The sequence below is a fragment of the Elephas maximus genome, chromosome 8 (genome assembly GCF_024166365.1).
Source record: "Elephas maximus indicus isolate mEleMax1 chromosome 8, mEleMax1 primary haplotype, whole genome shotgun sequence".
In the NCBI taxonomy this organism is placed as follows: Eukaryota; Metazoa; Chordata; class Mammalia; order Proboscidea; family Elephantidae; genus Elephas; species Elephas maximus.
The window spans coordinates 77,530,720-77,555,426 of record NC_064826.1 but is presented as its reverse complement, the minus strand read 5'-3'; the positions used below and the strand labels follow the sequence as shown (position 1 = coordinate 77,555,426).

Genomic DNA, 24,707 nt, shown 5'->3' with positions numbered 1-24,707 from the left:
TTAGATTTTTGCCCAATGGGACCTACAATGATTTTAACAAAACATCAGGTTTTCCTTGCTTTTGCTAAGGTAACTAATACCTGATTGAGATAATAATCCAAAGATGAAAGAGGATTTCTAGAACAGTAGTCTTCTTTGGGGCCTGCAAGCAATCAAGTTGAACATGAGCTAATTGACTTTCACACATATCTTTGACTAGGATCTTGGCATGGTGCAGGATGTGAATTATCTTCTAGGTGTGGTCGAGTCAAATGCTATATTCATAGCAGGCATAGGCTGTCCTTTGTTATCACCTAGATCTTTCTGGATTGTAAGGGGCAAATTGAATCCTACATTAAGCCATTAACAATAACGTTATAAATTGTTCTTAAAGCTAGCTTTATAGATATGGGAGCTACAGATTTTTTTCTTCATGGGTTGATTAGACAAAATTAGGAGAGTAAATGAAGAAAGATAAATGTGGGGATTGTACGGCCACAGCTGCAAACTGGGATGGTGGGCTGGACAGTAAATTACCTAAGAGAATTCATAGCCCAAAATTCTTCTGGTAATTCTCATAGATAACAATTATAAACTCTGAACAAAATATGAAAAACAATTACTTGAAGGCATAGAGAGTGACCCAGCTACAGGGGGGAGGGGATTGACACTTGAATAAGGGGAAAATATTGGGTAAGTCATTTCCTCTCTACTTAAAAAAAAAAAAAAAATATATATATATATAAAGATTTTAGCCTGGGGAGAAGCCCAGACCAGTGCTTCAAATGGCCACTGACTTCTAATCAGAAAAAAAGGAGGCCAAAATAGAGTAGAACAATATGTTTAAAGTGCTGAGAGATAAAAACTGTAAACCATGCTGGGTAAATAAAATATTCTTTACTTATATGAGCAAAATAATTATAAAGAAATAAGAGAAAACTAAGATAATTTGTTGCCAGCAGATTTACACTACAAGAAATTCTAAAAAGGGGGTTTCGATGTTACTATTTTTTATAATGAAAAGAAATGATACCAGGAGGAAACTCAGATCTTCAAGAAGGAAGAAGAACACTGGAAATGGTAAATAAATGGATACATATAAAATGTTTTTTCTTAAGTATAAAAGGCCTGGAATTTTTAAAATAAATTATAATATCACATTATGGAGTTTATAATATACATGTATGTATGTTGTTGTTAGGAGTCATCAAGTCGGTTCCGACTCATAGTGACCCTATACATACATATATATAACATAAAGGATGGGGAAAGGGTAAACAGATCTGTACAGTTGTAAGGTATTTATATTTTCTGCAGTGTTATAATGTTAACTGTAACTAGACTATGATATGCTAAGTTTGCATATTTTAATCTCCAGAGGAACCACTAAAAAGATAATATAAAGACATACAATTTAAAGGGAATAGATAAATTCAAAAATGGAGTTCTAAAAATTATTCAGTTAAACCAAAAAGAAGGCAGGAAAGGAGGAAGAGAAGAATAAAAAACAGAAAGGACAAGCAGGCAAAAAAAATTAAATTATACACCTAAATTCAATCATATCAGTAATGGACCAAAATGCTCATTTAAAAGGCAGAGATTATCACAATGACTTTTTTAAAAGCAAGACCCAATTATATGCTATGTACAAAAGTCATACTTTAATATAAAGACACAGATAGGTTGAAAGTAAATGCATCAAATAAGTTATACCATGCAAATTGTATGCTTAAGAAGGCTAGAATGGCGATACTAATATCAGACAAAGTTGACTTCAAGGCAAAGATTATTACCAGGGGTAAAGAGGACTACCTCATAATGATAAAAAGGTCAGTTTGTGAAAAGACACAACAATCATAAATGTGTGCATGCATCTAATAACAGAGCTTCCAAATATGTGAAGCAAAAATTGGCCAAATTAAACAGAAATCATTTACTATCAATTGTTGAAAATTTTAATACCCCTTTCTCAGCAATTGATACTAGAAAAAAAAAAAAATTAAAGACACGGAATCCCTGAACAACTACCAATCAACTATCTATTGATTTTCATAGAATACTCGATCCAGCAATTGCACATAGTACGTTCACCAAGATAGAACATATGTGGGGTGATAAAACAAGTCTTAATAAGTTTAAAAGCATTGAAGTCATATTGCGTATGATCTCTGACCGCAACTAAATTAAATTAGAAAGCAATAACAAGAAGATATCTAGAAAAATTAACTATTTGGAAATTAAAGTTTGCACTTCTAAATAATCCATGGGCTATCAAAACAGCCTGGTACTGGTACAACAACAGACACATTGACCGATGGGACATAATTGAGAATCCAGATGTAAATCTATTCACCTATGGTCACCTGATCTTCAACAAAGTCCCAAAGTTCATCAAATGGGGAAAAGACAGTATTTTTAACAAACGGTGCTGGTAAAACTGGATGTCCATCTGCAAAAAAAAAAAAAATGAAACAGGACCCGTAGCTCACACCATACAGAAAAACTAATTCAAAATGGATCAAAGAGCTAAATATAAAACCAAAAACTATGAAGATTACAGAAGAAAAAATTGGATCAATGACAGAGACCCTAATACATGGCATTAACAGGATACAAAGCATAATTAACAACACACATACTTCAGAAGATAAGCTAGATTACTGGTATCTTCTAAAAATTAAACATGCTCATCAAAAGACTTCACCAAAAGAGTAAAAAGAGAACTTACAGACTAGGAAAAAATTTTTAGCTGTGACAAATCCAACAAAGGTCTAATCTCTAAAATCTGGAGGAAAATTCAACACCTCTACAACAAACCCCTCCCCACACAAATAACCCATTTAAAAAATGGGCAAAGTATATGAACAGTCATTTCACCAAAGAAGATATTCAAGTGGCTAACAGACATATAAGGAAATGCTCACTAGCCATCAGAGAAATGCAAATCAAAACCACAATGAGATACCATCTCACCCTGACAGTACTGGCATGAATCAAAAAAACAGAAAATAACACATGTTGGAGAGGCTACTGGGAGATTGCAAATCTTATGCACTGCTGGTGGGAATGCAAAATGGTACGACTATGTTGGAAAACAATATGGTGCTTCCTTAAAAATCTAGAAATAGAAATACCATATGATCCAGCAATCCCACTCCTAGGAATATATCCTAGAGAAAAAAAGACCCATCACACAAGTAGATGTATGCATACCCATGTTCATTGCAGCATTATTCACAAGAGCAAAAAGATGGAAAGAACCTAAGTGCCCATCAACAGATGAATGGATAAACAAACTATGGTACCTACACACAATGGAATACTACACAACGATAAGGAACAGTGATGAATCTGTGAACCATCTCACAACATGGAAGAATTTGGAGGGCATTATGCTGAGTGAAATAAGTCAATCACAAAAGGAGAAATATTGTATGAGACCATTATTATAATATTCATGAAAAGGTTTACACACAAAAAGAAACAATCTTTGATGATTACGAGGAAGCGGAGGAGTGAGGAGGGAAAACCCCTAACTAGACAATACATAAGTGATAGCTTAGGTGAAGAGTAAGACAGTACACAATATGGGGCAGCCAACACAGCTCGACCAAGGCAAGGACATGGAAGCTCCACAGACGCATCCACACTCCCTGAAGGACCAAATTACTGGGCTGAGGACTGGGGACTATGGTCTTGGGGAACATGTAGCTCAATTGGCATAACATAGTTTGTAAAGAAAATGTTCTACATCCTACTTTGGTGAGTAGTGTCTCAGGTCTTAAAACTTGTGAGCTGAAATCTAAGATACTCCACTGGTCTCACCCTATCTGGATGGAGCAACGGAGAAGGAGAAAACCAAAGACATAAGGGAAAGATTAGTCTAAAGGACTAATGGACCACAACTACCACAGCTGCCGCCAGATTGAGTCCAGCACAACCAGATGGTACCTGGCTACCACCACTGACTGCTCTGACAGGGATTGCAATAGAGGGCCCTGGACAGAGCTGGAGAAAAATGTAGAGCAAAAGTCTAACTCACACACACACACAAAAGACCAGATTACAGGTCTGGCAGAGACTAGAGGAACCCTGACATTATGGCCCCTGGACACCGTTTTAACTCAGTACGGAAGTCACTCCTGAGCTTCACCCTTCTGCCAAAGATTAGATAGGCCCATAAAAGAAAATGAGACTAAATTGGTATACCAGTCCAGGGGTAACGATGAGAAGGCAGGAGGGGACAGGAAAGCTGGTAATGGGGAACCCAAGGTCAAGAAGGAGAGGGTGTCAACACATCATGGGGTTGACAACCAATGTCACAAAAAAATATGTGTATTAATTGTTTAACGAGAAACTAATTTGCTCTGTAAACTTTCATCTAAAGTGCAAACAAAACAAAACAAAACAAACAAAACAATACCTCAGCATACATCAGTTTCTGATTCATAGAGCCTGGAGAAAATCTGCATTTCTAGAAAGTTCCCAAGTAATGCTGATGCTGCTATTCTGGGGACTACACTTAGAAAACCATTGAGGGGAAAAGAATGATGAGAAAGGTTCCAGGAATTACTCGAAGGATTTACTCTGCTGTAAAGAAGTTAAAGGCTGTCAGAATCAAGATGTTCCTAATCCTTCTGCACCTCTGAAGAATACTTTAGGATTTCAGAGGAGATAGACATTTGGGAGAGCTAGGGAGGAAATTACAGAAGTTCAAAAGCTTTTGAGCTAATCTAAATCAGGATTCCATTCTAGGGGTCTGGGTTGTTTCAAGATGCCTATTATTAAGTGGCCTTAGTAACCACCTGGCCCAGTAGGTCTCAATGTGTGGTTCTGGACCAGCAGCAGCACTGCCTGGGAAGTTTTAGAAATGCAACTCCTTCGGCCCCACTCCAGACATACTCAGTCAATAGTGCTGGGACCATTGACAGAGATCTATACTCAACAAGCCCTCCAGGTGATGCTGATACACACTTAAGTTTGAGAATTAGTAATCTAGCCCAGTGATATTTTATCTTAGACCTCTAGGATGTAGGGTGTAGACTGAGGGGCTTATACTTGGTCAACATTGTGTGGCCAACACCCACATTGCATTATTAAACAGCCAGGTTAGACAGTTGTCGTAGGAAAGTATTTCTGTGTCGTTTGGAAACAAATAATAAGGGATGGTGTCAGGGTCGTTTTATAAATAAACTATGGGTACACGTTTCATTAAGTATTTCAGAAAATGACTTAAACAATAACGATGCATTTCTATTCAGTGCATTAACATGGATTCTCAATAAGTTGCAGTCAGGCTGTGGTCCCATTGCAAAATTTTTCTGAGAAGGTTTAGGAACACATTAGAATGTATTTATGATCAACCCTTTAAAAATGATTTTTTTAAATTGTGTTTTAGGTGAAGGTTTTTGGGGCAAATTAGTTTCTCATTAAGCAATTAATACACATATTGTTTTGTGACATTGATTGCCAACCCCATGATATGTCAACACTCTCCCCTTCTCAACCATTCATACAGCTTTCCTGTCCCCTCCTGCCTTCATGTCCTTGCCCCTGGGCTGGTATGCCCATTTAATCTTGTATACATGGTTGAGCTAAGTATATTATTGTTTGTTTTATGGGACTGTCTAATCTTTGGCTGAAGGGTGAACCTCAGGAGTGACTTCAGTACTGAGTTAAAAGTATGTCCGGGGGCCATACTCTTGGGGTTTCTCCAGTCTCTGACGGACCAGTAAGTCTGGTCTTTTTTGTGAGTTAGAATTTTGTTCTATGTTTTTCTCGAGCTCTGTCCAGGACCCAATATTGTGATCCCTGTCAGAGCAGTCAGTGGTAGTAGCTGGGCACCTTCTAGTTGTGCTGGACTAAAAAGGAGTTCTTAATGTGTATTTGTTCATTTATTCATCCAAATATTTACTGAACACCAAATTCCTGCCAAGCTATGCATTCTGCTACGTGACCATCAAAGATATGGAGGTAAGCAAAATATAGGAAGTCTTCGTTACTAAAGCCATAATTAGAAAGTACAGGAACGGATCTTAGTAACCCTCTGGTCCAAAGTACGGCCCTGGGGCCAGAAGGATCAGAATTACCTGGAGCTTGTTAGAAATGCAAGTCCTTAGACTCCCCATTCCCTGGGTGGCACAAATGGGTAAGCACTCAACTAGTAGCCAAAAGGTTGGCAGTTCAAACCCACCCAGAGGCACCTCAGAAGGCAGGCTTGGCGATTTGCTTCTCTGCATACGTGGGGTTGACGTGAGTCAAAGTTGATGGCAACCAGCAATAACAGACACCATTCCAGAACTAAAAGTCAAAAATTTGGTGGGTTATGTCTAATTTATTTAAATAAGCCCTTTGAGTAATCTTGATGCATACTGAGTTTTGAATATCAGTGATCTAGCCCAATTATATTTTACCTTTCTTAGGTCACAGAACACTCTTAGAATTGATGGAAACAGAAACTAGCATATAACCTTCATGGTTCACAATACTAGTTTAAAGACTAATCTTGTTCAATTCCCTTCTTTTACAAATAAGCATATACCGAGAGTTAAATGACTTGCCAATTAAATAGCTAGTAAATGCAGAGTGGTACCTCCAAGTTCAAGCAACCAATTCCAACTTCATCTCTCTCTACTCCTGCTTACACAGCAGCAAAAGCAATACGAAACACGGGAGGGAGTACAAACTTTTGAAACCACAGTTATCTATGGTTTCTTGTAAAAGAAAGAAAAAATCTCTCCTGCTTACATAAATGTGATTACTCTCTCAGAGAAGGCAGGGATGGTTTTCTGTTTTGTAAATGCAACTTGAGGAAAAGTATGTGTTCCAAAATTTATCCTGAAAAATAGATATGTGCCTACAAATTATTCTTTGTGCCAAAAGAAAGTAGTGCAACATTTTTACTTATCGAAAAATAATGTTCTCATATTTCTTTTGGTCTGACTGAAAGAGCTGGGTAATATTGTTGGTAGATCCATTGTGTCTACTTAAGCACATACCAGAAAGGAACTAAACACAAAGAACAACAACAAAAAAAAAAAGTTGAGTAAAAGAAGGCATAAATTAATTAATATCATACGTATATTTTTAAAACACGGGCAAAACAAAACTATGCTGTTAGAACTCAGAAGAGTGATTTTGCTTGAGGTTGAGGTTGCAGGGGGCATTAGGTGGCTTCTGGGACACTGCTAATGATTTGTTTCTTCATTTGACTGCTGGTTACACAGGTGTGCTCGGTTCCTATTCATCAAGCCATAAACATATATATTTCTTTACGTTACACGTCAAAAATAGTCAACACACACACACACACAAAACCATGGTGTAGAGATTTCTAAATATGCAAAAACTACCTCTAACAAGGAGTTTTTCTTAGAAGCACATTACTCCCATCTTTTCCACAAGCAAACGGTGATGGCAATACGTGGGCCTCTACCAAAAGGGAACTTGAAGCCTATCATTTCTCAACGTGCACAGAGCAGAAACGTAATTGGTGCCATTAGCTTGTAGAAGGTAAGGTCAGAGGCACTGAACCAACCTGAGGTAAGGAGATATTTTGGAAATGTGACACATTGGTTCAAATTAAATGATTCTATAGCCATGTGGGGACATGATACGTTTCCTCGCTGCTGTTTTTTTTACTTTAAGGTGAAAGATTTTTTATTTTGTCCCTCCTCATCCCATTTTACAAATTGGAACTGCTGAATTCTAGAAGTCCCCAAATTTCACATTTTCAGAGGTTAACAGATGATTTTTTCATTCCCTATGAAATATTTCCTTAAATTATGCCCCAAATAGGACTAAAATGCATTCAAACGCATAAATGCAAACTCAGAAAAATAGATCTCATTGTGTTGAAAATATTCCAACTTTTTGACCCAAATTCCATTCTTATTTTTCTTCTCAATAACCACAGATGAACATAAAGATTTATGTAAAAAAAAATGTTTTAAATGGTTATTTTTAAAAGCAAAAGTTATAAAGTGCCTTACGCCCAATAATAGAGGAATAATTAAATATATTATGCTCCATCCATACCAAAAATACTAAACCAAAAATCATGTTTTTGAAAGAAAAGTTACTGATATGGGGAAATGTTATTGATAGCATTAAATAAAGAGCAGGAAATAAAACTACTATAGAGTGGATTCAATTTTTTAAAAGAATTAAGTAAGACTATATTTGTAAAGATATAAAAACATTGGAGAGGTACCTCTCTCTGTGGCAGACTATTGTGTAATGTTTAGTTTCTTCCAATATTTTCCAATATGCATTATATATATCTTAATTATAAATATAATGTATGTCTTTTCTAAAGAAATTGAAATGCATAGAAACACTAAAAAGATTCTCCTTCCCTTTTCCTTTTCCCACCTCTGCCAAAGAAGTCAAGGAAGAACACTTTCAAAGCTAAAACCCTGGGCCTGATTGGGACTTCTGGCTGGGGTCTGAGTCCAATTCTTTCTTGTCCTAAGCAACTCCATCTTGGATTTCTAAATGTAAGCCTGTGTCATACAATGCAGCTTGTCATTTTTGCAAAGCCTTCCACTGTACCCTGACCTACCTAGATAGCTGTGGTTTTCCTGCTAGAGGAAGCATTTGTGGTTAGAAATGGCTGATGTTAAAAGAAGAGATAATTCAAGACCTCTGCAGGTGTTAGAAGTGTTAAACATGTGGCCTATCTACTATGCCAGTTTTCAGAAAAAGCTCCTTTGCCCCCGTGCCCCTTAAAAATTATGATTAGAATAAACTAAAGGTACAAAGGAGCCCTGATGTAGCAGTGATTAAGAACTCAGCTGCTAACCCAAAGGTCGGCAGTTCAAGTCCACCAACTGCTCCTTGGCAATCCTATGGGACAGTTCTACTCTGTCTGTTAGGGTCGCTATGAGTCCAAATCAAGTCCCTAGCAACGGGTTTCAGGTTAATGTTACAGAGATATGGCTTTTCTGTACCAAAACCTTTTTCTCTCCTTAAGCATTTCCACTTATAATCACCCTAGAATATTTTTGTTTTATATTTAACAGAATCCTCCATCTTAATGCTAAAGTAACTCAATTTAATGTGGACTACGGATGTCTAGATGCCAGAAAACCTGGTTTTAGTGGTCAGCCAGAATCCTGTTACCTAGAGCCATCCTTGCAAAAGATGTCAATGCCTGCCAGGAGAGTCACCTGACCCGCTGCCACAGACAGCTTTGTAAATGTTAACAAATCAAAATTATTTCAGCTGTATCTTGCTGTTTGCAGTTTTTTCTTTACAAGTCTTTATATTACTGTAACCACCCCCAGCCCCCGAGAACACCTTGTTGGATTTTTCCCAGAGCCGTGTCTTCCTGTTTCGCAGAGTGCTTTCTATGCCATAATAATACTTGGTTTTGAAACCTAAACAGACACCTGGTGCTTCCACTACAAATATTATTCCTTTTCTATGTATTTATAAAGGTATTTGCATATACACACATAGCTTTTTTAATGGAAAAATGAATACTTTTTAACTTCCCCCATCTCTGCTTCTCACTTGCTTGTTTAACTTTTATATCTCAAGAGGTTAACTCAAGACACACCCTACAGTAATCCTGCTTCATTAACATAACAAAGACAACTCATTCCCAAGTGAGATTATAACCACTGGCATAAAGGTTAGGATTTACAATACATATTTTGGGGGGCATAAATCAATCCCTAACACTAGTTTTATCACTAACGCACTGATCATTGCACATATATTTTAGGGCACACTTGTGAAATGATTTCAGGAAATTGAAGTGCTGAATCAATGATATGAGTCTTTTAAATGTTGATAATTATTGTCGTATTTTAACTCCAAAAGGCTATGTAAGAATCTGTTTTTCCACATCAACATTGATGATTAGTTTTAATTTTTTCCTCCCCAATACTACAATTACAGAGTAGAAAATAAATTTTCTAGATATTTATTCAATAGAAGTGCTAGTTTTAAAAATACTTCTCCTTGAACTGCAGAAATTTACATCCTATATTATAAATGATTATAAATAATTCATAAGGAATTGAGATAAAATACAGAAAAAAAAATTGGTGTGAGATTCTGAAGATAGTACTTCTATTTCCAAGTTGGTCACTGTCATGGATTGAGTTGTGTCCCCCCAAAAATATGTGTCAACTTGGTTAGGCTATGATTCCCAGTATTGTGTGGTTATCCTCCATTTTGTGATTGTAATTTTATGTTAAAGAGGATTAGGATGGGATTGTAATACCCTTACCCTGGTCACATCCCTGATACAATGTAGAGGGAGTTTCCCTGGGGTATGGCCTGCACCACCTTTTATCTCTCAAGAGATAAAAAGGAAAGGGAAGGAGCAGAGAGGGGGGAACTCATACCACTGAGAAAGCAGTGCTGGGAGCAGAGTGATTCTTTTGAACACGGGGTCCCTCAGAGAGAAGCTCCTAATTCAGGGGAAGATTGATGAGAAGGCCGACAGAGAAAGCCTTCCCCTGGAGCTGATGCCCTGAGTTTGGACTTTCAGCCTTCTTTACTGTGAAGAAATAAACTTCTTTGTTAAAGCCATCCACTTGTAGTATTTCTGTCATAGCAGCACCAGATGACTAAGACAGTCACCAACTCTAAGACCTTGCACATGTCTCTGCTTTTCTAGGTCTGTTTCATTACCGTAGAAGTGTGACGCTAAGTAAAAAATCTTCTAGGACAGGCTTCTTCAAACTTTTTACTCATGATTCCCTAAAATAAAGCCAAAGTCCTGTTACATACTCTAAATTTGAGAGAGACATTTTTAAAATCATGAATTGAATGTAATTTTCAATTTTATCTTTAAATATCTATTTGTCAAAATATTAGAGATTCAGATTTAACTTCTTCAATTTATAGAATATGCTCGCTATGTATCCTAATTGGCAAAGTCAACACTTACCAAATTAGTTGGCCAAATTAGTTTTTCAATTAGTATTTTTCATTTTTAAATTCAATATTTTGGATGGAATAAAGGCCGACTTTCATGTTGGCTATGTAAGAAGCGGAGACCTGGTGGTGCAGTGGTTAAGTGTTTGGCTACTAACCAAAAGGTCAGCAGTTTAAATCCAAAGTGGCTCCTTGGAAACCCTGTGGGGCAGCTCTGTTTTGTCCTACATGGCCTCTGAGTCAGAAATGACTCAAAGGCAATGGGTTTGGTTTAGTTTATGTAAGAACTCATACAGCGTAAAGAAATAAAAACTCCAAGAATATAAGCCCAGATTTTTAAAAAGCCATTTATTAAAAAAAAACTGGTTTTTCAAATCACATATACGAGCAGATACACACTACCAAAGTGGCCCTGTAACAGACACCAGTGGGGCGTTCACCACACAGTACCTGAAAAATACAGCTAAAAAAAGGAGTCTGTTAAGTATTTAATCTCCGATTCCTACTTGACTCCTTGTTGAATGGCTTTAAGTTAGCAGATAGTGAGTGAGAGGTAGAGTCCCAAGTATAGTATCTGATGCCTCAGGGCTCCATTTAAAAACAAAACAAAAACAAAACCAATTTCCCCCTTTGCACAAGGGAAGCCTAGCCTATTTTTTTTTTTCTTTGTTAACACAGAAGCCAAGTTTCTCTTCCCAAATGGTTCAGCACTCCCAATCAAAAAGTGTTGTGTGTCAACTTAGGCATTGTGCTTTGCTGAGCATCTAATTCTCTTCGCCTTCCGATTCAGATTCTAGGAGAGAAGAGTAAAGTATTTATTCCCGGGAGGTTTGTAAATGAGGTCATGAAAGAGTTTCTAATAATAATTTAAAGAACGTCCTTCTCCCTCCTCAAAGGAAACCTTTACCCTAGGCATCAATTTACCAGATAAGACAGAGATATCAGAGCAGACAGTAAACTTTTGTTCTTTTTTGCCTTTAAATAAACTTTGCCTTTCTATAGGGTCGCTATAAGCCGGAATCGACTCGACGGCACTGGGTTTGGTTTGGGTTTTGGTTTCTAAAAATGTACATAAGTATTATTTAAAATATAAATTATTCTTTTAGATCCCCATGTGTCTGTCAGTTTGTCGTACTGTGGGGCCCTCTGTGTTGCTGTGATGCTGAAAGCTATGCCACCAGTACACAAATACCAGCAGGGTCACCCATGGCAGACAGGTTTCAGCTGAGCTTGCGGACTCAGACAGACTAGGGAGAAGGACCTGGCAGTCTACTGAAAAGAATTATCCAGTGAAAACCTTATGAATAGCACCAGAACACTGTCTGGTATAGTGCCAGAAGATGAGGCCCCCAGGTTGGTAGGCACTCAAAATACGGCTGGGGAAGAGCTGCCTCCTCAAAGTAGTGTCGACCTTAATGATGTGGATGGAGTCAAGCTTTTGGGATGTTCTTTTGCTGATGTGGCACAACTCAAAATGAGAAGAAACAGCTTCAAACATCCATCGATAGTCGGAACCTAGAATGTACAAAGTATGAATCTAGGAAAATTGGAAATTGTCAAAAACGAAATGGAACATTGGTATCCTAGGCATTGGTGAGCTGAAATGGACTGGTACTGGTCATTTTGAATCGGACAATCATATGGTCTACTATGCCAGGAATGACAACTTGAAGAGGAATGGCATTGCATTCATCATCAAAAAGGACATTTCAAGATCTGTCCTGAAGTACAACACTGTCAGTGATAGGATAATATCCATAACACCTACAAGGAAGACCAGTTAATACGACTATTACTCAACTTTATGCACCAACACTAACGCCAAAGTTGAAGAAATTGAAGATTTTTACCAACTTCTGCAGTCTGAAATTGATCAAACATGCAATCAGGATGCACTGATAATTACCGGTGATTGGAATGCGATGAAGTTCGAAACAAAGATCGGTAGTTGGAAAATATCATCTTGGTGACAGAAATGATGTCGGAGATTGCATGATTGAATCTTGCAAGACCAATGATTTCTTCACTGCAAATACCTTTTTTCACCAACATAAACGGCAACTATACACATGGACCTCACGAGATGGCATACACAGGAATCAAATCGCCTACATTTGTGGAAAGAGACAATGGAAAATCTCACTATCATCAGTCAGAACAAGGCCAGGGGCCGACTGCGGAACAGACCATCAATTACTCATATGCAAGTTCAAGATGAAGCTGAAGAAAATTGAAACAAGTTCACAAGAGCCAAAGTACAACCTCGAGTATATCCCACCTGAATTTAGAGACCATCTCAAGAATAGATTTAACATGTTGAACACTAATGACCGAAGACTGGGTGAGTTGTGGAATGACATCAAGAACATCATACATGAAGCAAACAAGAGGTCATTGAAAAGACAGGAGAGAAAGAGAAAACCTGACTGGATGTCAGAAGAGACTCTGAAACTTGCTCTTGAATATTCAGTAGCTCAAAACCCAAAAAACCGAAACCCAGTGCTGTCGGGTCGAACCCGACTGATAGCAACCATATAGGGCAGAGTAGAACTGCCCCATAGTTTCCAAGGAGCACCTGGTGGATTCGAACTGCCTACCCTTTGGTTAGCATCCGTAGCACTTAACCACTACGCCACTAGGGTTTCCTCAGTAGCTCAAGCAAAAAGAAAACATGATAAAGTTAAAGAGCTGAACAGAAGATTTCAAAGGGTGGCTCAAGAAGACAAAGTAAAGTCTTCTGACGACACGTGCAAAGACCTGGAGATAGAAAACCAAAAGAGAAGAACACGCTCAGCATTTCTCAAGCTGACAGAACTGAAGAAAAAATTCAAGCCTCGAGTTGCAATACTGAAGGATTCTAAAGGGGAAATATTAAACAATGCAGGAAGCATCAAAAGAAGATGGAAGGACTACACAGAGTCACTGTACCAAAAAGAACTGGTCGACGTTTGACCATTTCAGGAGGCAACATATGACCAGGAACCAATGGTACTGAAGGAAGAAGTCCAAGCTGCCACTGAAGGCATGGGCAAAAAAACAAAGCTCCAGGAATAGACGGAATACCAATTGAGATGTTTCAACAAATGGATGCAGCACTGGAAATGCTCACTTGTCCATGCCAAGAAATTTGGAAGACAGCTACCTGGCCAACTGATTGGAAGAGAACAATATTTATGCCTATTCTCAAGAAAGGTGATCCAACCGAATGCAGATATTATGGAATAATATCATGACTATCACATGAAAGCACTATTTTGCTAAAGATCATTCAAAAGTGGCTTCAGCAATATATCGACAGGGAACTGCCAGAAATTCAAGCTGGATTTAAAAGAGGACATGGAGCCAGGGTTATCATTGCTGATGTCAGATGGATATTGGCTGAAAGCAGAGAATACCAGAAAGATGTTTACCTGTGTTTTATTGACTATGATAAGGCATTTGACTGTGTGGATCACAACAAATTACGGATACCATTGTGGAGAATGGTATTTCTGGAACACTTAATTGTGCTCATGAGGAACCTGTACATGGATCAAGCAGCAGTCGTTCAAACAGAACAAGGGGATACTACACAGTTTAAAGTTAGGAAAGGTGTGCATCAGGCTTGTATCCTTTCACCATACCTATTCAGTCCGTATGCTGAGCAAATAATCCAAGAAGGTGAACTATATGAAGAAGAATGGTGCATCAGGATTGGAGGAAGATTCATTAACAACCTGTGTTATGCAGATGACACAACTTTGCTTGCTGGAAATGAAGAGGACTTGAAGCACTTACTGATGAAGATCAAAGACCACAGCCTTCAGTATAGATTCCACCACAACATAAAGAAAACAAAAACCCTCACCACTGGACCAATAAGCAACATCATGATAAAAGGAGAAAAGACTGAGGTTCTCAAGGATTTCATTTTACTTAGATCCAAAGTGGAAGCACCAATGGAAGCAGCAGCCAAGAAAGCAGACGACGCACTGCATTGGGCAAATCTGCTGCAAGAGTTCTCTTTAAAGTGTTAAAAAGCAAGGATGTCACTGTGAATACTAAGGTGTGCCTGACCCAAGCCATGGTGTTTTCTATCACCTCATATGCATTTGAAAGGTGGACGATGAATAAGGAAGACTGAAGAAGAATTTACACCTTTGAATTGTGGTGCAGGACAAGAATACCGAATATACCATGGACTGCCAAAACAACAAAAAAATCTGTCTTGGAAGAAGTACAACCAGAATGCTCCCTGGAAGCAAGGATGGCGAGACTGTGTCTCACATACTTTGGACATGTTGTCAGGAGGGATCAGTCCCTGGAGAAGGACATCATGCTTGATAGAGGGTCAGTGAAAAAGAGGAAAACCCTCAACAAGATGGACTGACACAATGGCTGAAACAATGGGTGCAAGCACAGTAACAATTGTGAGGATTGCGAAGGACGGGGCAGTGTTTTGTTCTGTTGTGCACAGGGTCACTACGAGTTGCGACTGACTCAGTGGCACCTAACAACCACAACATTTTTTTGGAGGACCTAAAATGAACTCTTAATTCTTGGTTGGAATCATTTTCATCCATTATTATGTTTCTACCTTGTGGTTCCATTTTATTATCAGTCAACTGGTAAGGTGGTACTATAAAAGACTACATAATCCTATAATACACGAATAAGTCAAATGCATTTTTCATTCCCTTCACGTTTGTTGATTGTCTTCCTCTTTGTCCTCAATAAGGGTAAATAAGATTTTTTTAACCACGTAGAAATTTTTATTGTCTTGATTTCAGAAGGTGGTGGGTGGAGGTGGCTAAATTATAGGCAAAATGTTTGACACAGAAGTTGCTATTAGGTGCCATCCAGTTGATTCTGACACAGAGTGATAGTATGTAAAAACACAGAACAAAATGCTGCCTGGTCCTGCACCATCCTCACAATCGTCATCATCGTTCAGCCCCTCGTAGCAGCTGCTCTGTCAGTCCATCTCACTGAGGGTCTTCCTCTCTTTCAGAGACCCTCTACCAAGCATGATATCCTTCTCTAGACACTGGTCCCACCTGATAACGTGGTCAAAGCACAGGAAGCGAAGTTTCACCATCCTCGCTTCTAATAAGCATTCTGGCTGTACTTCTTCCAAGACAGACTTGTTTATTCTTCCGGCAGTGCATGACATATTCGATATTCTTTGCCAGCACCATAATTCAAAGGTATCAATTCTTCTTCAGTCTCCCTTATTCATTGTACAACTTTCACATGCATATGAAGTGACTGAAAATACCATATCTTGGGTCAGGCACACCTTAGTCCTCAAATGACATCTTTGCATTTTAACACTCTAAAGAGGTCTTCTACAGCATATGCGTCTAATGCAACATGTCCTTTGATTTCTTGACTGCTGCTTCCATGGGCGTTGATTGTGTATCCAAGTAAAATGAAATCTTTGACAACTTCAATCTTTTCTCTGTTTATCACGATGTTGCTATTGGTCCAGTTGTGAGGACTTTTGTTTTCTTTATGTTGAAGCATAATCCACACTGAAGGTTATAGTCTTTGGTCTTCATCCGTAAGTACTTCAAGTCCTCTTTGCTTTCAGCATGCAAGGTTGTGTCATCTGCATATTGAAGGTTGCTAATGAGCCTTCCTCCAATGTGGATGCCTTGTTCTTCTTCATCTCATTCACCTTCTCAGATTTTTTGCTCAGCATACAGATTGAATAAGTACGGTGAAAGGATACAACCCTGACACACACCTTTTCTGACTTTAAACCGTGCAGTATCCCCTTGTTCTGTTCAAAGGACCGCCTCTTGGTCTCTGTACAGGTTCCTCATAAGCAAATTAAGTGTTCTGGGATTCTTTGAAATGTTATCCGTAATTTGTTATGACCCACACAGCTGAATGCCTTTGTGTAGTCAATAAAACACAGGTAAAAATCTTTCTGGTATTCTGTGCTTTCAGCCAAGATCCATCTGACATCAGCGATGATATCCCCCATTCCATGTCCTCTTCTGAATCCGGCTTGAATTTCTGGCTTCCCTGTTGATGTACTGCTGCAGCTATTTTTGAATGATCTTCAGCAAAATGTTACTTGTGTATGATATTAATGATATTGTTTGATAATTTCCATATTGTTTGATCATCTTTCTTTGGAATGGGCACAAATATAGATCTAATCCAGTCAGCTGGCCAGGTAGCTGTCTTTCAAATTTCTTGGCATAGACAAGTGAGCACCTCCAGTGCTGCATCTGTTTGCTGAAACATCTTAATTGGTATTTTGTCAATTCTTGAAGCCTTGTTTTTTGCCAATGTCTTCAGTGCAGCTTGGACTTCTTTCTTCAGTATCATTGGTTCTTGATCATATGCTAGTTCCTGGAATGGCTGAACATCAAACGTTTTCCTTTGGTACAGTGACTGTGTATTCCTTTCATCTTCTTTTGATGTTTCCTGTGCTGTTCAACATTTTGCCCATAGAATCTTTCAATACAACAACTCGAGGCATGAATTTTTTCTTCAGTTCTTTGGGATTAAAAAATGCTGAGTGTGTTCTTTTCTTTTGGTTTTCTAACTCCAGGTATTTGCATATTTCATTATAATACTTTACTTTGTCTTCTCAAGCTACCCTCTGAAATCTCTGTTCAGCTCTTTTACATCATCATGTCTTCCATTTGCTTTAGCTGCTCTATGTTCAAGTGCAAGTTTAGAATCTCTTCTGACACCCATTTTGGTCTTTTCTTTCTTTCCTGTCTTTTTAACGACCTTTAGCTTTCTTCATGTATGATGTCATCCCACAACTCATCTAGTCTTCAGTCATTAGTGTTCAATGCATCAAATCTATTCTTGAGATGGTCTCTAAGTTCAGCTGGGATATGCTTAAGGTTGTATTTTGGCTCTCATGGAGTTGTTATAATTTTCTTCAGCTTCAACTTGAACTTGAATATAAGCAATTGATGGTCTATTCTGCAGTCGTCTTCTGGCCTTGTTCTGTCTGATGATACTGGTCTTCTCCTTTGGCTCTTTCTACAGATGTAGTTGATTTGGTCCCTGTGTGTTTCATTTATCAGGTGAAGTGCACGTGTATAGCTGCTGTTTTTATTGTTTAAAAAAGTTATTTGCAGTGAAGAAGTCATTGGTCTTGCATAATTCTATCATGTGCTCTCCAGCATTGTCTCTATTAAGTCCATATTTTCCAACTACTAATCCTTCTTTGTTGTTTCCAACTTTTGCATTCCAATCACCAATAATTATCAATGCATCCTAATTGCACGTTTGATCAATTTTAGACTGCAGAAATTGGTAAAAATCTTCAATTTCTTCATCTTTGGCTTTAGTGTTTGGTGCATAAATTTGAATAACAATTCTATTAACTGGTCTTCCTTGTAGGCGTATGGATATTATCCTATCACTGACAGTGTTGTACTTTAGGATAAATCTTCAAATGTTATTTTTGACAAAGAATGTTACACCATTCCTTTCCATTTTAGCTCATTAGTGCCTAGGATATTGATCTTTATCCATTTCATTTTTGACAGCTTCTGATTTTCTAGATTCATATTTCATACATTACAAATCCCCATTATTAATGGATGTTTGTAGCCATTTCTTGTCAGTTTGAGTCATGCCACATCAGGAAATGAAGGTCCTAAAAGCTTGCTTGACTCCATCTAGGTCATGAAGGTTGACTCTTCTTTGAGGAGGCAGCTCTTACTCAGTTGTATTTTGAGTGACTTCCAACTTAAGGGGCTCATCTTCTGGCACTATTATCAGACAATGTTCTGCCGCTATTTGTAAAGTTTTCACTGACCAATTTTTTTCAGAATTAGACCACGAGATCCTTCTTCCTAGTCTTCCTTAGCCTGGAAGCTCTGCTGAAACCTGTCCACCATGGGTGACCCTGCTGGTATTGAAATACTGATAGCATAGCTTCCAGCATCACAGCAACACGCAAGCCACCACACGACGACAAGCCAACAGACAAGCTGTGCTGACAGAGAAGACCCCTCAAAATTCTTATCTGAAACAGTAGCATAATAAGAAATTTTTTGCTAAATGACTATCAAAATTGTTATATGGAATCATACCTTCCTCTGCGTTTTGTAACCATTCAACGAATTTCTTCATCTGGTCAAGAAAAACACTTTTGCCTTTGGCAACATGTGCTTCTTTGTACCATTTTAATATCGCTTCTTCACTCAGGACATCAGCTGCATCAGATAAAAGATTTCAAAGTTAATACATAGTTGCTATATTTTAAGACAGCTTCATGTCTCCTAGTTTATAAGAAAACATTCTCTTTTAACATGAAAAGTGCTAATACAAAAGAAATGCATATCTGAAATATCAGAAAACAGGAACAATTGTCATTTCCATGTAGCACAGTGCAATATTTTAATGACTAGCTTAGTACATGCTTTTGGTGATGATGATGATATAAATCTCATCAAGCACCATATCATGCAAGCCTTGAAGTCACAACTGGGACTTGGAAATCTCTTACACTGCTAGTTTGCTGATAAGAAATAGAATTATTTTGTAATTTTGCAAATGAGTCAGCGATCACAGCATTTCAGAACACTCTGTGTCTTGCCAAGTTCAACCACATCTTGATTAAACAGAATCCTCAAATGACTGGCCTTTTAAGGGGACTTTTTTTTTTTTTTAAGGAGAAAAAGCATATAAAAAAAAGCTGATAGTTAGGATGCAATAATGATATTGATAATTAGATAAAAAGATAGCTTCCTGGGTGTGCTGTGGGATCAATACACATACAACCAAAAGTTCTACGTGCCTTTCTACTGGATACACCACAGCATAATATCCTAAATCAAAAGTGAAATGTTTTCCTTGTACTATATTAAGAGAAAAACTTAGATGTATTGTATTTTCTACAGGTTTTGAACAAAAAAGTATTAACTAATACCTCAAGGTCTAAATTCCACAAATGTTTCTAGATAACTTCAAGTTACTATTTAGAATTTTTATTGTTATGAATAGGAAGGGAAATATGAAAACAACAGTTGACATACTCTGCCAGTGTTCTAATGGGTTGTCTTTTGGGATTTGGGAGCAGGAAATGAGATGGCAAACTGATAAAAATAATTTATTATTGTCCCCAGTGCCTGCCCAATCCATTACAAATGCTGGTAAATCCATGGGATGCTGATAAATCACTCTAATGACGTATTTGCAGTTAAAATATAATTCTGACTTATGAAAATAAGAGAAATACATAATTAAGTACTACCTTCATATAAAAATAACCACTGACATTTTCATAACAAAAAGCTTAAGTTTTCTTTTCTTTCTTTTGTAAAAATTAATCATCGGTTGTTGGAAAAAGCTCCTGTACTAAACTGAACAGACCGAATTGCCAAAAAATGGATATGATTGATTTTAGAAAATATAAGAGAAGTTTTTATGTTTGTTTAATTTTTCTCATTAAGTACATTGCATTTTGCAAAGGAAGGAAGAGACCTGGGTTTGTTTATAAGGACTGGACAGTAAAGTTGTAATCAGGACTCCTTTAGGGTTACTCTTAACTTCCAGTCTTTCAGCTTCTTCTCTTTTCAGTTCCTTACTCTGCACTCCTAGTGATGAGAGAACTTACCACACACTTGCTATCCCTGCCCACCTTTCACACAGGAGGTGGGAGCAGGTAGTTTATAGCCTGCGGCAGCTCTGACACTGGAACAACCTGTTGTTGTGGAAGACTGCATCTCAGGGGTTTTTCAAGAACAGGAATTAGCTGAAACTTGGTTGTTAAAAGGCTGTTGAGTTTAATTTCCAAATTATCTTTTAAAAAAAATCTCAAATTTTTCTGAGTTTCCGGGTTAGAAAAAGTTGTGATTCGGATCAATAATTTCCAAATTGCTTTGATCATGCACCCCTATCAGTAAGGCAGTTCTGAGCACCTGTGCTCAACATTATTATTGTTATTATTTTAGTTTATAAATTATATGCACGCACTACTGAGCTATTATTATTGCTACAAATCAGAAAGAATTCGAACAAGCGTTAACAAAAATGTAAAGGAAAATTCTGTTTTTTTTCCATACCTTAATAAATTAGGGATGATACAAATGACACTTTAGAAAGCTGCTTAAGACTGCAGTTTAGCTATACTATTTGTCTGAGATTGTCCTTCTGAAAGTCGAGCTCTCTTCTGAGTTTTATCGCCCCACAGAGGTGGAAAGAGGCCATGCAACTACTAAAATGCCTGTCAATGACTGCTTGGGAAAAGGACACTAAATGACAGGCAAAGCCTATCAAATGCATTGCCCACTGAAAATTACACGAACTGTCAGGTACTTGCAAAGCTGAGTTCTTCATAGCTAAGAACACAATTCAGTAATAACTACTCGCTGCCTTAATGAGAAGACCACATTTCTGACACTAGGAAATAAACACAGGCAGTCCCCGGGTTATGAATGAGATCCGTTCCTACGTCTGTCTTTAAGTCAAATTTGTAGGTAAGTTGGAACAAATACATACAATTCTTATTTAGTGTCAGTCAAACGTTTATCTTAGTATATAGTATATATTTTACCTTTCTATCCGTATAAAACACTTAAACACTTCCAAATACATTAAAACATCTTAAACATAATAATAATAATAATACAGTAATAATAAGAGCTGAAGATGATGGACCTGGTGTTGGAGAAGATGGACCTGGAGCTGGAGAGTCAGGGTTTGATTCTGCTGCTGGAGTGGGGGGTTTACTACTGGAGTCAATTTCTTGAAGTAGGCACCAAGGGAGGTTTGCACAGAGCTTTTCTTTTTCTCAACATAAATGGCCTTGCAGCAGCTGAGGCCCTTGGTAACTGTACAGTAAACTTTGGTGAATCTCTCTGTGTTAGAATCTTGCTCCTTTATGCCATCCCTGCTTCAGTGAGGTGAAAGGCTTCAGCTAACTCTTTCATCAAAAACTTTTTCAGAGTTTTTAGGTCCCAGCCTTTTTTCTTAAATGCTATCATCTGCTGCTCTGGTTCTATAAGGTCTTCACTGGTCAGTTCTTCGGCATGGGAGTCGGGAAACTCTACGACATTATTTTCACTGATGTCTAACTGCAGTTGATTGCCAGTATCAACCACAGCTTGCCTGGCTTCAGGGATGTCATCAGCTGTGGACCCTTCAAAAGCATGTGTGAATTGGGGGCACAATTTGTTCCACAATCCTTTCATATTTGACTGATTCACTTTATCCCAAGAATCTGCATTATTTTTGATGGCATCATAGATGTTATAATTCCTACAGAACTCCCTTAAGCTCATCACATCATCTTGGGTAGCCCTGACTGCTTGTGAGAAGGTCTGCCGTAAATAATAGGCCTTAAAGAAGGCTATGACTCCCTGATCCCACTGGTTGACGTAACACTGTACTGTTGGGGGGTAAAAATATGACCTTTATTTTAAGGTTAAGGTGATCTAAAGTGTTTGGATGTCCGGGTGCGCTGACAAGCACAAGGAGAATCTTGAAAGGAATTTTTAGGCCAAGCAATAATGTTCAACAGCAGGGACAAAATGATTCAAGAACCAATCTTCCAAAATGGTAATTGTAACCCAAGCCTTTGCATTTGTCTTCCAAATAATGGGAAGAGATGCCTTAAAGTTACAGCGAAGTGCCCTCGGATTTAGGGAGCGATACACAAGCAAAGGCTTGAGCTTGAAATTCCCAGATGCATTAGCCCCAAGCAAGAACATTGGGCTATCCTTTGATGCCTTACGCCCTGATGCAGTTTTTTCCTCTTTAGAAACATAGGTTCTTTCAGGCATTTTTTTCCCCAAAATAAGCCAGTCTCATCGACATTAAGTATTTGGTCTGGCAAATAACCTCCTTCCGCAATAATTTTTTTCAACGCATCAGGGAAATCACTTGCCGCAGTTACACTGGTGCTCACTGCTTCACCTTGCACTTTAATGTGATGTATATTTGCCCTCACTTTGAAATAACTGAATCAACTTACAACAAATTCTTCACCACAATCACCTTCACTTGCTGCATGTGCAGCTGTTAAATTACTGAAAAGGCTTTGAGCCTTTTCTTGCACTAAAGTAGGGCTAATAGGCATATTATACTGATATTGATTGTCTAGTCAAATTATCAATAGCATTTCCATTTCAACAAATAAAGCACTGTGTTGCTTAGCAATAATTGCAGCCTTTCACATGCTCCATTATTCTTACTTTATCCTTTAAAATGGTTCTGATCATTGACTAATTGTAGCCTAACGCTTTTCCAATGACCAGTGCCATTTCACCTCTTTCCGATTGCTTTATCATTTCCACTTTACTTTCAATTGTGATCATTTTCCTTTTCTTTGATGCATCACCAGCACTTGCATTGGACTTACGCTTTGGAGGCATGGTTACAAAGGTAAATAAGAGAAAAATCTAAGCCAAAAACAAACTTACACACTCGACACAGCGTTAACAGCAATGAGATCTACCTTAAAATGGCAGAAGGTGTGCTCCTTCCTCCAGACAATGAACTACTGAAGCTGCTCAATGTTTTCACAAATGTCACAAAGCACTGCATTTTTGAGTTCATTATTACAAACCACTGTATTTAACTCAAGTTCGCTTTTAAGTACAAGCTGTCCATAAGTTGGATGTTCTGAACCTGGGGACTTACTGTATTTATATTCTAATACAGAGGAGACAGAAACAACTACACAAAGCAATTTATGGGGCAAATCATTAACATCAAAAGAGTTAAGAAGAAACTCAACATCTGTTTAGTGAAAAATCTTATCTAAAAAGAAACTCCTTCTTGAGGAATGAAGAACAGGGATTTTTTAAATTCCCCCCACTAAGGAAGAATTAATTAAAATTGGGAGAGCACTAAATTTTTGTTCAGATCTTCCAGAAACAACTAATGGGAATAGAGAATATATTTGCCATGTGTAAAGTTCTAATTTAAAATTTCAGTTGACAAGAGGATCAAAGAGACAAGATTGTAAAAGTGGTTTGAAATTGCAAAGCTTTATATAATTTGTATATTTAAGTGTAAAATTATGCCACTTGGAATTTAGGGAATTCAGTATTTTTTTATTAGAAATGTCACATAAAGACAGAAGACAAAAATAATTTACCCTAATTATGCTGGTAAAATAAGTTGAGAAGGGCAATTCATCTCTTTTTAGAAGACGAATAAGAAACTCCTTTTAGAAAATTTTGAATGAGGGACAGAATTTAACCTAATAAATTTCTGCTTATAAGAAAACCCATGATAAAGATACCAATAACAAAAGGTAGTTTATATCTTTCAGACCTATATCCTGAGACTATAGCATTTATCTTCAGAAAGAAAAAATATGTAATGTTTGAAAGTTACTGATGAATTTTCTATATTTCCTTACTGCCGTAGAAATATATACATATATTATACCATAAATTTAGATTCTATCACAGAAAGTGAATCTTCATTGTGATTAATCAAGTTTTTTCCTGTTACTAAAAAATATTATCTATATTCATTTTTATTGCATTGTCATTTATATAAAAGATGCAAAAATTCTTTCAATAATAGTATTCAGTTAAGTAATTGGGTTTGTTGAAGGGACATATGTAACAATATCCTCAAATTTCTGTTATCCCTAAACTCTGGAAATAGGAGGAAGGTATATGCGTGTGCGTGCTCACCCACACATGTGAAAGAGATTAAAACGGTAAAGGGGCAATGGTTTCCATCACATTTGTTTTGTTTTTATCTTACAATCTTATCATGGTAAAATATATACAAGTAATCCCTGGTTTACAACATATTTGAGTTAAGACGAACTGCACTTACAACTATCTTTTTTGGGGGGAGTACATTTTACTATTATAATGTTGCAAACAAAAAAAAAAATATAAATTATG

At 37.5% G+C, this 24,707-nt stretch overlaps 1 protein-coding gene across 2 annotated transcripts in view; it reads right to left on the bottom strand.

Annotated features, from left to right (window-relative positions):
* Positions 1–1,882: 1,882 nt before the first annotated feature.
* BZW2 (basic leucine zipper and W2 domains 2) overlaps positions 1,883–24,707 on the bottom strand; it is a 92,233-nt gene continuing 69,408 nt past the window's right edge. The window contains exons 11-12 of one of the 2 annotated variants that reach the window (XM_049893274.1): positions 18,927–19,049; positions 1,883–2,428 (exon numbers count right to left, since the gene is read on the bottom strand). In XM_049893274.1, coding sequence (XP_049749231.1) covers positions 2,325–2,428; positions 18,927–19,049 — 227 coding nt within the window. In that variant the 3' untranslated portion in view covers positions 1,883–2,324. Of the gene's footprint in view, positions 2,429–10,890; positions 11,666–18,926; positions 19,050–24,707 lie in introns of those variants that run through there. The other variant, XM_049893275.1, reaches the window with a different exon arrangement.